At 39.8% G+C, this 13,141-nt stretch overlaps 2 protein-coding genes across 7 annotated transcripts in view; both read left to right on the top strand.

The window, feature by feature from the left end:
- The first annotated feature begins 3,407 nt into the window (after positions 1–3,407).
- On the top strand, positions 3,408–10,524 carry plekha3 (pleckstrin homology domain containing, family A (phosphoinositide binding specific) member 3). Of its 2 annotated transcripts, XM_031871831.1 has the most exons (8): positions 3,408–3,678; positions 4,649–4,765; positions 4,865–5,014; positions 5,108–5,229; positions 5,426–5,530; positions 5,739–5,782; positions 6,998–7,092; positions 7,665–10,524. In XM_031871831.1, exons 1-8 carry the CDS (start codon positions 3,639–3,641, stop codon positions 7,772–7,774), a joined length of 783 nt encoding a protein of 260 aa, XP_031727691.1. In that variant the 5' UTR covers positions 3,408–3,638; the 3' UTR covers positions 7,775–10,524. The 2 variants fall into 2 exon arrangements, with proteins under 2 accessions (XP_031727691.1, XP_031727683.1); XM_031871823.1 differs by having other exon boundaries at positions 4,649–5,014.
- Positions 10,525–12,979: 2,455 nt separating this feature from the next.
- Positions 12,980–13,141, top strand: part of ppp1r1c (protein phosphatase 1, regulatory (inhibitor) subunit 1C) — a 10,696-nt gene continuing 10,534 nt past the window's right edge. For all 5 annotated transcript variants that reach the window (XM_031876060.1, XM_031876049.1, XM_031876033.1 and 2 more), the window contains exon 1: positions 12,980–13,070. In XM_031876060.1, the coding sequence (XP_031731920.1) occupies positions 12,990–13,070 (81 nt within the window). In that variant the 5' untranslated portion in view covers positions 12,980–12,989. The remainder of the gene's footprint in view (positions 13,071–13,141) is intronic.

The raw sequence follows: 13,141 nt of genomic DNA, 5'->3' as shown, positions 1-13,141 counted from the left end.
AAAAGAGACATGAATAGTGTACATGAGGAGGGGAGGTTTGTTCAAGAGGACAATCATTCCGTGATGTGACGCAGTGTTGTACGACTTTTATTTTCTCCGATCTGCTCAAACAAATAGAGGGTTTTTTATCTTCAACGTTTCCTTGATGCCTCACATCCTCCTCTTCCTCTTCCTCCCTCCTCCCTAACCCGCATGCAGATAGCTCCTCCCTGCAGTGCCAGTCGTCTGTGTCTGTAGCACTAGTTTTTAAACCTCGCTGTGTGTGTGTGTGCGTGTGTGTGTGTGTTTGTGTGTTAGATGGTTATACTGTACCCTGACTCCCCCCCCCCCTCTCCCCATCACTCTGCTAGATTGTCACTGCTTTCCATGCTGGTCCTCAAGCCGCCTCTGTCTCCACCTTCTTGTGATACAACTTAGCTTCCCTGCTGCTTTTTATTTCTCACCGTGCTCCACCCTCTTCCTCCATCCTCACTGCTGCTGCTGCTGGCTTGTTTAACTGGACCGCTAAACATCTGGACTGAGTTGCACCAGCTCTTCGTATAATCCTTCACTTTGTGCAGAAAGCTAGTTTTAAACTTGCGAGTTACAAAATGGAGTCGCCCCATTAGAGATTTATCTCGTTAAGACTTTAGTGTGTGAATCTATTGTTGAGAGACGTCCCAATCACAAGCAATCAATTATGGAAACAGGAAGTCACTGTACAGCACAAGCTTTGGCTTTTAAGAGGTTAGACATTAATCTTGACTTCCAGTCTTTTGTAAGTGTAGGTATGACTTTGCTTTATTCATACACGGAGAAATATGTGAGGTTAATAGTTATTACTTTCAGTAACAGGATCCTACATGAGCACAGAAGTTTCTGCCAAAGTTCAAACAAGTTTTTTAGTGTTTATGAACCCTTTATGATGAGGAAGACGAGTCTGAACTTACAAAGAGCTGCTGGTTACTAATGAAACAACGAACGTAGTTTGGGCTCACCGGGCTACAAAGAAAAGAGCAACCCAAAGTATTGCTTTATAATCCTTTGTGTTAAGTGATGACACATTATCTTGACATTGGACAGAATACTGCCTGAAAGTTTGTGTCGTGGAGTTGACGCTCTCACTTTGGTGGTGGAGAAGAAGTGTGTGTATCGGCGTATAAAGAAACAGTTAGCCAACATACATATCCATCAGAAACAGAACAACGTGGGCCAATATTCCCTCTTTTTTGTAACCGTTTTGCTCCACAAACCCTGAGAAAATATTGTTGCTAAATATATAAGAAGTCATTGTTAGTCAGACGGTTCTGGGCTGAGCAGGGAGCGTTTCATCAGATGGTGTGAGTTTGTTTCCTACGATTTCCTGTAAACTGCCACTTTTTATGTCCTTCAGCCCGGCGAGTTTAAACAATGAGCTGACAGCTGCAGAGTCGGGATGCTAGTTTTCGGCGGGATTAGCAGCTCTAGCAACCCTTTCACATTAAAGGCATTTAATTCGATGTCGATGTGAAGTCTGAGTTACGCTTTAAGGCTAATTAGTCTAAACTGTGTGATGAAAAGTCTGGAGCTCTACAACAGTTTGATTTATCGTTTAACTGCAGATTGGATGGTCAAACAATAACCAGATGTTTGTCAGTAAATGAGATGCTCACGACGACGTGTGCTTGATGCTCACCAGAGTCCACGCTTTGCCTCCTCATATCTCCTCCTCTGTGCACCTGTTGTGATGGCCCCCCCCCCCCCCACATCCTCATCCGTTTGGTTTACAAAATGGCTGCCACTAAAAAACCACGATGGTCCAACCGTCTGTCTCTCGACCGTGGTCCTCTCCTCCTGATTGACGGTTTTGTCTCCGCCATCTTGTTTTTATTTTTTATGTTCTTGGTGGCCAAAACAAAAACAAGGAAATGTACTAATCATTGTTCGGTAACTGTTTTTAGTGCTATGTTTTTGGAGCGTTACGAGTATTTTCTAACATGTTACAATAAAAGATTGTAGTGTACAAATTCACATTTATAAAATATATATATATATATAGATATATATGAGAAATGTATGTTCTAATGCAATAAAGAGAGATTAAGAATTATGAAAATTGGATCACTCTGATTATTATTTGCATTTGATATTATCTCACTTGCTTGTGTAAAGTCTTCCTTCCTGTTTAACATGCTGCTCTGTCGGTTACTGTGTAACTGCTTTTTCAACTTTGAATTCATGGAACAAATATTCACCTGAAAAAATCACCCTTTCGTTAGATATTCGTTTTCCTGCCGTGATTTCCTGTAATCCTTTATTTGACCCACTTGTTCTCTTTGTGACTGAAAACAATTAGTCAACTTCTTTGTCCATAAAGTACAGTTTACAACAACCCTACATGACTATGTACAAATGACTAGCATAAGCAATGTTGATAAAAACATTAGGTTGTAGCCTGTTGTCTACTTTACTGTGGCTGCAAAGAGGCATCGTTTGTGTCTGAAATCTGTGAATATCTTTCACACTTTGACGTACTAGACTACATTAACTATGTAAATGCACCAAACCTTTTTCAAAAACCTTTTTGCAAAGCTGATTTACTTGCCCCTGAAAACATTGAATCAAGAAATAGACACAGAAGCCACCAGCTGCAGAGGATGAACCTGTGGAGTTTTAACACGGTGTCCAGACGGAGATCATCGATCCTTTTCCTTGATAAAATCAATATTTGTAAGTATTTCTTTGTAAGTTAGTGGTCCCTCATGACTTTCACCTGCCAGGTTGTTTTTATTTGAAAATTGTGAAGCTCTCAGCCACATTCTATTGTTTACATCTCTAAAATCAAATAAAAGGCTGTCGTGTTTTTGTGATTGTGAAGCCCTCTGAGGGAAACTAATGATTTGTGATATTGGGCTATACAAATAAAACTTAATTTAATGTCTTGCATTTTAACATGTCATATTTCAAAAATGTCAAATATGTAATATCCATACCCTTTCTGTCCAGTGAAAACAATGCATCTCCAAATTTGGTTGATTTTTTTTTTTTATCTATCTGAAGGATGAAGTATTATTTGTATGCATTTCTTATGATATACACTATTTAAAAATAATTAGCTTTACAAGAAGTAGTTATGCAAAATACACATTAATGCAGCAGTAATATTATTCAAAAAAACATAAATAGTAAAACACTGAGAAGGAAGATTTTATTCCATAAAGACAACTTTTACTTTTCCTACTTTGAGTAATCTGCAGATAATTGTTGAGTACTTATCCTTTAAGTAAGGTTTTGAATGCAGGGCTTGGAGTATTTTCACAGTGTTGTATTAGTACTTTACTTAAGTAAAGGATAGAATACTTCCTCCTCCACTCATATCCTTGTAGTAGTAGTAGCACCTTACTTTCAGTCTCCTTGGGAAATGTCCCCACCAGCTTTCCGTAGAATAGCTGCTGTTTTGTTGACATTTTTTTTTATCCTCCATCAGCTGACTGTCCACAAGTTCGCTGCCCAGTTTATGAACATCTTAGCACACACACACACACACACACACATCAACATGACATTATCCTGCTAACACTTAAACGTTAGCCAGTTAGCTTGTTGCTACTGTTAGCCAGCCTGTCGAGCTACAGCGGGGGAAGCTAACAGGCTAATTTTAGCCGATGTAAAGTGCAGCCATGGAGGGGATTCTGTACAAATGGACGAACTACATGACGGGTGAGTCGTCTGTCTGTCCGACAGATGTTTTAGAGAACTGTCTCTCTGTCTGACAGATGTTTTAGAGAACCGTCTGTCTGCAACCACAGTGACTGAATGATGAATGGTGGTGTTTGTGTTTTAGCCAGCAGTGCTAATGTCTAACAATCCTCCTTTAAACGGTCAATTTCGGCACAGATATTCATGTACAGTCATTTTACTGCAGCTTATTTCAAGATATATTTAAACCTGCAGCTCTTGCTAATGTGGCATCAGTTAATTATGCATTATAGCAATAACAAAGCAGCCCACAGTAACAGGGAGTATAGTGGCATCTGACCTTAATGATGGCAGCTCAGCATGTATAAATAATAGTGATAGAAGAGAACATATACACTGCTACAGATCAATTCCAATACAAAATATATCAAGAAATAAAAACGGCAAAATAAAAGCACACCATTAAAAGGCTGTATAAAATACATTTACAGATGAATTATTGCAAAGCATGTAAGGTAGGACAGGTGAAAAACAAGTGGTTGCACAACAGAGCTATATTTAGAATTAAATTAATGAATAAATTAATCAAATTAATTGTCAGGCGAAGAGAGGATTTAAAAGCAGAAACAGTGTCAGCAGATCGGATACTAACTGGAAGACTGTTCCAGTTAGTTAATTCCCCATTTTTTATTGCACTTAGTCGAGGAAGTTAGTCACATGATCTGTTGCTCAAATGGCCTCAGTGCAAAATGTAGAAACATTTAACTAAAGGGGAAGCAAACTACGTCAACATTAAGTTAATTTATTATTTCAACTGTGACAAAGGACGAGGTCGACTCAGATATTACATTAAAGGGTGAGCAGGTTTATCACTGAACATACCATAATATCATCATTAGTTGCAACCATTCATGCAATATCTCTGCTTCTGGTGCATCAGTTACATTAAAGTGTTTACAGAGACAGACATTTGTTGCTCTTCTGTGTTCAGGCTGGCAGCCGCGCTGGTTCGTCTTAGAGAACGGAGTCATCTCTTACTACGACAGCGAGGACGACGTCGGCAAAGGAAGCAAAGGATCCATCAAGATGTCCGTGTGTGACATTAAAGGTCAGATTTCATTTGTTGTACACCTTCGCCCGTCCTCACTCGTGGTGCTAAACACATTCAAACACGTCCACCAAACACCGTTTGTGTTTTATTTCTCAGTTCATCCGACGGATATAACACGTCTGGAGTTGATCATCCCCGGCGAGCAGCATTTCTACGTCCGAGCTGTGAACGCCGCGGAGCGACAGAGGTGGCTGGTGGCTTTAGGCTCGTCCAAAGCTGGAACACTGGACAGTCACAAACACAAAGGTACACATCTGTCTGTCTGCCTCCTCTGGGTTGTTTCCTCCTTCTGTAGGAAAACACTTTTAACTGTGTGTGTGTGTGTGTGTGTGTTGCCAGGTCCAGACTGTCTGAAGACGAAGATGTCTGAACTTCGTCTGTACTGCGACCTCCTCGTCCAGCAGGTCCAAACCATCCAATCACAGCACACCTCTGACGCAGAGGAAACGCCCACTTCTGAGGCAACACATCTTCTGTTAATCCCAAACATTTGATTGTCCCATCGTTATTTCCACGAAGTTAGACTCGTACCAAAACACACATTGTACAGACAGAAAGGGTTACTTCTTACATCTACTGTAGGATGTTTTTATTCATCTTATGAGTGAGTGATGCAGTAACCACTACAGGTTATTTGTATTGTCTCCGTGTCTCCAGGCGTCTCTACTCAGTGCAACCTGTGCAACTTTCATCAGGACGTTGGAGGAGTGTATGACCCTCGCCAACCAGAGTATGACCCCCGAACTTCGACCTCCTGAAAGGGTAATTCATGACACGCTTTCACACAAAAGTGTAGACATTAGACATTAGTGAACGCTGTTCTGCTCGTAGCTGAAGCCCGCGTCGTTTTTCACTTGTTTTTTTCTTCCATGCAGATATTTTGTCGTTGCAGGATGGACATCCTCCATTATTAAATACCGTTGTACTAATTAAAATGTATTCTCTTCTGTCTTTTTGTCCGCCTGCACAGATGAAGAGGTCAATCAGTCACCCTGGAACATACAGCTTTGACCGGTGAGTTCAAACACACGGTGCCGAGCCCGCTTCCCTCTACTTATAATAAAATAATAATAATAATAATAACTTAATTTTTAGCATTTTTCATGCACAGATGCAGCGCAAAGTGCATTCATAACAGGATCAAATGTTAATCAGCAAATAAAATATGAAATAAATGATAACAATACCGTAAAAAATGTAAAACAAAGACATCATCAGAGACATCAGGATTTTATGCACTTTGACATCATACATGGCTGCTGTAATGAATTACTATTAACTTTGGCCTCCAGGAGGCAGCAACGCACATGACATTAAATCATTTGTGTCGGCTTAACGGACAGCTTCACATCTTTTTACGCCTTTATTAAAACAATAGTCAGTTGTTCATATGAACTATGTTTTACTTGTTTTACAGAGGTCATTACAGCATATTTTACTAAATCATTTTTATTGGGAGTTCTTGTCCTTTGCAAAAAATAAAATCTATCTGAAGTTAATATGAAGCTTCAGCAGTCAAATCAAGTAGAATATCCTCCAAAAGTAGTTGTTTCAGTGAGAAACTCCCTCTTTGTGTGTTAGTATCTCTCCTCCACAGCTCAGCAAAGAAATTCAGAATTTTACACAAGAAATGCTGCAACTTTGGAAGATATCCACTTGATTCTTGCCTCGAAATTAACTTTTTTACACATTTTTGTACATAACGAGGACTGTGAGTTTCATCCCCCGTCATTTGCATTAAGAAGAGACAGCATCAAGCAAAACATGTTACTATGTTCATTATGACACCTGAAAAAACGTTTTATTTATGTTATTTAAACAAAACTACTGGACAGGATCTGTCATAATGAGTTGTAATGTCACAAGAGCTAAAGAGCATGTTGAGGTGAATGAGAAACAGTGTGGTGCTGAATATAAGGCAGTAGATTTAACTAAAGCTTTAGAGGACGTTCTGCAGACACTTTGCTTTGCAGCTCTTTCCGTTCATCTCTGATAACTTTCATCTCTTGGAGAGAGAGAGAGAGTAAATGGTTTTATCTCCTCAGAGGAAGCAAACATCTCCCCCTGATCTTGGAAAATTAAATGTGTTTTTTTTGTGGTTGTACAAAATCTATTGTCTAGTGTATGCAACGTTAAATGAGGCAGCCAGAACAATAATTACAAATGTCGACTGAGGCGAGAACGTTTCCTTTTTGAGCTTTAATCATTTATTTCTGTTGTTTTTCTCAGGTTCGGCGTGCTAAAGGAGTACTTGAGTGGAGGTCAAAAGTCAACTCAGCACAGGCACCGGACGTGCTCCGACAGCTCGCTTTACGATACTGAACGTAAGACACGCTGCCTTATTCTATTGATGCAAAGGTGGAAAAGTTAAATTTATTACCTTTTTTAAACCCTTTTTATATATTTGAAGACGTCATTGTCACTTCTAACCTGTTGCATCAGCGACACACTTTAACTTACATTGATAGTCAGATAGCACAACTAACTAAACGGTCGTTTTTGATCACTCCTTGGGCCTCTGCATTCATTAACATAATTAAGATGGATGGGTGGGAACAAAGCACACAAGAGAATGAATTCAGGGATCGAGCCAACACAAGGTTTTAGAAAGAGTAATACCAGTAATACACGAGAGTAATGCTGCTCCCTTTAACACACACACTTTCATTACTATACTACTACCATGATCCATGGAAACCTGCGAGGCGAGAAAGCACCAAGACTCCGAGGAAGACGCAAAGTCAGTAATGTGCGTTAATGGGACATGAATTCATACAGCAGGAGATATAGAAGAGGAGAGAGGAGCTCAGTGTATCCTAGGAAGTCCCACAGCAGTCTAGCTCTATAGCAGCCCGAACCATAACTTGTAACACACTTGTGTGTGTGTGTGTTATAGGTGTGCTGCCCAGTGTCAACGGAGACACGTCCTCCATCCCCGAGGAGAGGGGAGGCAGCGTGAGTCCAAAGACCACGCCCACTGACACAGACACTGACCTGTCCATCTGAAGACCAGACGGCACCAACGTCAGCGTGGTCTTCGCTAAGCAGAGGGATGAGTTCACCGGCTCCTCCAGGATTATCCTTCTTGTACCTTTTCTCTGACGTGAGCTGATCACCAAACACGTGCACTTTGGAATCGTAATGATTGTTCGTTTTTTTTTTTTTTTTTAAGTGTTTCAGTTGCACAGTACACACTGGAGACAACAGCACCTGAGACACGGTGAGTATTAAAGTACACGATGCTTTGAGCTGCTGAGGAACACACTCGTGGAGATGATGGAAGGGATTGTGATCTGAAGCTCCAGTCCTGGACAAATGTGTGAATGAAAACGTTCCTGTTACAGCGGCTCACCTGGACCGTCTGAGTGGCGGCCAGGTGAGGACTGTGATTGTCGTAGGCAGCTCCCTGACGCAGTGTGAAGACCAATAACTGACCTGACAATGTGCTGGAAATGTTGTATTTTGGAGGTTGTGTTGTTTTTATGAGGTCTGGCACAGTATTTTCTGCCTTTTTTTCCACATGCTCAAGAAGTTGCCTAGCTTTTTTTCTTACCTTGGGAACTTGCCAAGCATCTTCTACATTCCTCTTTGAGGCCTCCGTAGTTGTGCTCGTCTGCTGAAAGCAAAGATAAAAAGGACTCCGTCCCTCTTCCTGCTAGCTTCTTGAGTGTCGCTGTGGATGAAACCGTACTGATAAAATAAAATGGCGTCTCTGCAGGTTATCTCTGTTAAAGTACACTCACAGTGAGCCGAGGGTCATCAGATGCCAAAGTTTGCACAAACGCCAACATTAAACGTGCCATCACGCTTTTTTCCTACAAAGCTTCTCCTCAGTAGTTCAACTGGTCAATAGATGTGAATGTGTGCAAGTTGCTGCCTTTTTATCTTTGTATTTGAGTGTTTTCTTGATTTTTTTTTGCCAAATGGGACCCTGAGAAGACAGAAAGTACGGTGGCCCTGAGAGCTCAACTGCATCTCTAGAAAAGACAAAACACAAACAAATTAAGAGACACAATCACAGAGTTGTTTATTTGCTTTCGTTAGTTGCAGTGTGTTGAGCTCTCAGGGCCGTAAAATAAGTGCTTTATAAACGATGGAGGATCGAGTTCAGATGATGCCTTTACTCTGCACACTTTTAACTTGCCAAAGCTAACTTACTTAGCATGTTTGTGCCACGTCTCAAACTGCCTCTACTCTTCCAGTAGTGGAGCAAAGAAAGCTCATCTACGGTGGATTAAGTTAGCATTAAATATTAAAATAAAACACATGGAGGCCGTAGGACAAATCAACCTTCAGGTAAAACATTTTAAATGATTAGCGAGAGAATCAGAGCAGTGAAAACAAACAGATACGACTCATGAGTCTAGTTTCCTGTCTTGATAAATCACCTTTTAAAGGAGCAGTCAGTGATTATTTTAGTCAAATTCAGCAAATATGTCCTCAGCTGTCTGTTCTGTGTGAGCGCTGAGAAAAACAATCTGGTGTTCATACACACCCGGCTCTGTACATTATTCCAGCCAATCGGCAACAATGAGGCGTTGTGTGTGCTCGTGCACCGGACAGAGGAAAGTTCGCGGACGTATGAAGAGACGGGCTTGTGAACTGCTTTGCTGTTTGAAACACATTCAGGAGACGTCATCTGAACAATAGTGACGTAAACAATCGACGAACACAGGAAACCACCCTGATGTTGATCCTGTTATGGACGGAGATGAACCGTGTAATCCTTCACCTCTAAACTCTTTAGGAGACAGTTCACTCCTTCACAAGGGCCAAAAAAACACATGTATAGTGTGTTTGTATTTACCTTTTTAAGACACTTTAATATAAACATGTAAAACATGTTTTGGCCTGGAGGGATTATGTCCACACGAACTGACCACAGCTGTTCAAACAGTTATTAAAGAGAATAAAGTTAAATTCAGTGTGTAGCTGTGCTTGTTTTTGCACTTTAGACTTAAAAACAATGTCCTTCTTTTGAATGTCAGTGCTCTGAAAAAGGTACTTAGAATGAGCATTCGCTGTAAGTTATCCCCAAATTAATACATTTTCAGATTTTTCCGTAACTTTTAAAGACGATATATGAATGATCAGGTGTGTGAATGTTCTCTACACTGTTTTGGAAGTTTTAACCCCCTTCATTGTGATCTCATCTTGCTCGCTTTTAAAGGAACAGTTCAACGTTTTGGGAAATTTGCTTTAAGATTGACATCACTCTCTAATTATGTGTCCGCTAATTCATCTGTAATCTGTGTGGTTTGTCTACAGACTAAACAAACGAGATGTAACCCGTGATCTTTATAGACTGGCTGGATTTTGTTCAGGGCCAGGCTAGCAGTTTCCCCCTGTTCCCAGTCTTTGTGCTAAGCTAAGCTAACCATCCAGCTTTGTGTTGACAGTACAGACATGAGAGTGGTATCAATCAAAGTGGATAAACTCATTGACCAAAATGTCAAAACTCTTCCTTTAAGTCAACACACACGGCTCTGCTTCTCGTTGAGAGGAAGACTCACTTTAACTAAACTGACTCATGTTGTCTTGAGGTGATGACGGCCTGTTGGACAAACCAGCGCAGAGATTTTCATGCCTTAAGTGTCTCAACGTGTGTGGTTGTATCAGACTTTGCATTATATAAATAAAACGAATATTTTAAAAGTGTATTTATGGGAGTTTGTTTGTTTGTTTAAAAGTGTTATTTTGTGTGTTAGGGATGCATAAATGTGACTCTTTTATACAATAAAAATAATCAACTCTGAGCTGTCTGTCAAAGACTGTTTTCTTTCTTGTTGATTCCGCTGCAAAGACATTTAGGTTTTTAACTTTAATAAACTGTTAAGATAAACTGTAATAACCTCACTGCAGTGAGCCTTCACTTCAACAGTACGACGGGAACCGTTTGTGCCTATTTGCCTCCAACAACAGTTTCCTGTCTCACCTTCAGGAATCACAGACGGACAGATTCCAAATAAATGAAAAACAAAATAAATACAAAGAAGCTCTTTGTGTGATGTGTGTGTGTGTGTGTGTGTGTGTGGTTTGTTCCACCTACACTAGCTGCTAAGTCTCTCCAGATGTCTCCACTGAGACAAAGTGTTTCCACCACCACTGCCAACACACACACACACACACACACACACACACACACACACGCGCGCGCGTAGATGTCATTGGTAGCAAAAGATGCAGGTTCTGAGTTAGTAAATACAAACGGACATGGCCGATACACAGAGAGACATAAAGAGGAATATTATTTCCATTTTTTCTTTTTTTCCTTTCCTCAATTTCAGTTTATTGGTTAATGTGTGGAGAGTTTCATCTCAATCTGTTTTCTGAATAAATGAAAACTCGTTGGCAAAAATTAAGATTAACATAAGAATTGAGGTTATCTTCTAAGATTCTCAATCGATTAATAAATTACAAAAATCCTACAAAGGAACGCAGATATTTCCACTGATGACAGTGATCCTACACATAAATAAATATATATAAAGGCAGCTATTAGTCTACCAACTGTATTTATGTGACAGGCAGCATCTTTATTCTTTGTATAAAATGAACGTCTTATTCTTAAAGTCACTGAGAACTGAGAAATACTAAAACTTGTTAGTAAAAGTGTTTATTTGTGCAAGTTTAGCATTAATAAATGTTACCTTTTGCCTGATGTGTGTTTACATTATTGCAATCAGTTAATATAACTATTTAAAATATAGAAACTCCAAACTCTTATACAGACTTTACTCTGCTTACGTGTCATATCTGCTAAACCACCTTTATTAGCACAAAGAGACTCATTTTGAGTCTATTTTGAATCAAATCGTGAGATACTGAAGGATTCAAACCTCTCATCATGAGCTGCACTTAACTCACTGAATATGCATCTGGTATTGAACGATGTGATGTAACACAGTGTTTCATTGTCACAACAGCTAAATGCACATAGTAATGAAAACAAGCATGTTTTCCTCTTTGATTGACACAATTTACATCTCAAAAATAACAATCAAACAAGAAGAGCTCCATATGATACTCCCACAAATATTATTAATGTTAGTTTTAACTTATATATCTAGCCCAAAAAACTAATTATGTTTTAAATGCTCAAACCCATCTAGTCTTTTTAGTCTTTGGGCCAATAGAGAAAGATTCATCGCCTTTATGCACATAGCTTCGCTTATTAATTGTTGCAGATTTCTTGTTAAAACACACAGTTTATCCTTCATCTCAGTTTATGAATCCATGCGCACGGATCTCCACGTCAGTATATACAATTCTTCTACGACAAGACGCCCGAGAGCCTCATAATTGTGAGAACTTACGGTGGCTTAAATATATGTGAGCTCAGCGCTGTAGCTTCCTTCCAACACTGACATCATCTCATCCGTCAGCATTCTGGGAATTTAGCGGTTTTATCAACCTTCGGGGAGTTCACGTGCTCCAAAAATGCTTATGACTGATTTCAGTATTTCATAGGTTCAGTGTTATTTCAACACTTTAGACTAATAAAAAATATAGAAATAAAAGGCTTCATGTTGGGAAAACACACGTTAGATTTATCAAATTAGAAACAAGACCGTCATCAAAATGATAACAATGCAAACCATGATGCATAGATAGTTTATGTTTAAATGCATACCTATTAACTTTAAAGGTTCTTGAGTTACGGTACCCAAATAACACTGAATGAGGCTGCAAAAGCTGTACATTTAAGCAGCTGTAGTCCTGAGGATTCAGAGTATTACATTTTGCAGTGGTGGAATGCACATTTACTCAAATTAACTGCACAATGAGTACTTTTACTCACTTAGTAATCCGTGAAAATACATTGTGGTATTAGTACTTTTACATAAGTAAAGGATCTGAATACTTCTTCCACCACTGCTTTTTTGGGTTGTTACGATAAAGAAGAACATCACAAGATAAAAAATAAAAACAAACATATTTCTGATATTATTAAACTAATTCATTTTGCATCTGAGGATTTGTTTTGGAAAATGCTGCAACGACCAGAATGCTATTCTCTCTCTCTCTCTCTCTCTAAGTCTGTCAATTAGTGATAATGGCCCCCGTCGGCTGACAGAAGACCACTCCCTCCATCTCTCCTCCCTCCCTCCTAGACACACACACACACACACACACATACACACACACACTCTCTCTCTCTCTCTCTCTCTCTCTCTCTCTCTGTCTGTCTGTCTTTCTTTCTACCTCTCAGTCAGTAATAATGGAGCCCAGCAGTCCGAAGAAGATCCAGTTTGCTGTCCCTCCGCTGCAGGGACAGCTGGACCCACAGGCCGCCGAACATGTGAGTGTATCTGAATATATGTGCGTGTGTGTGTGTGTGTGTGTGTGTGTGTGTGTGTGTGTGTGTGTGTG

Source organism: Anarrhichthys ocellatus, unplaced genomic scaffold (assembly GCF_004355925.1).
Source record: "Anarrhichthys ocellatus isolate YVR2014 unplaced genomic scaffold, GSC_Weel_1.0 scaffold3, whole genome shotgun sequence".
In the NCBI taxonomy this organism is placed as follows: Eukaryota; Metazoa; Chordata; class Actinopteri; order Perciformes; family Anarhichadidae; genus Anarrhichthys; species Anarrhichthys ocellatus.
The sequence above is the reverse complement of the archived record's forward strand: the minus strand, read 5'-3'. Positions and strand labels throughout refer to the sequence as shown.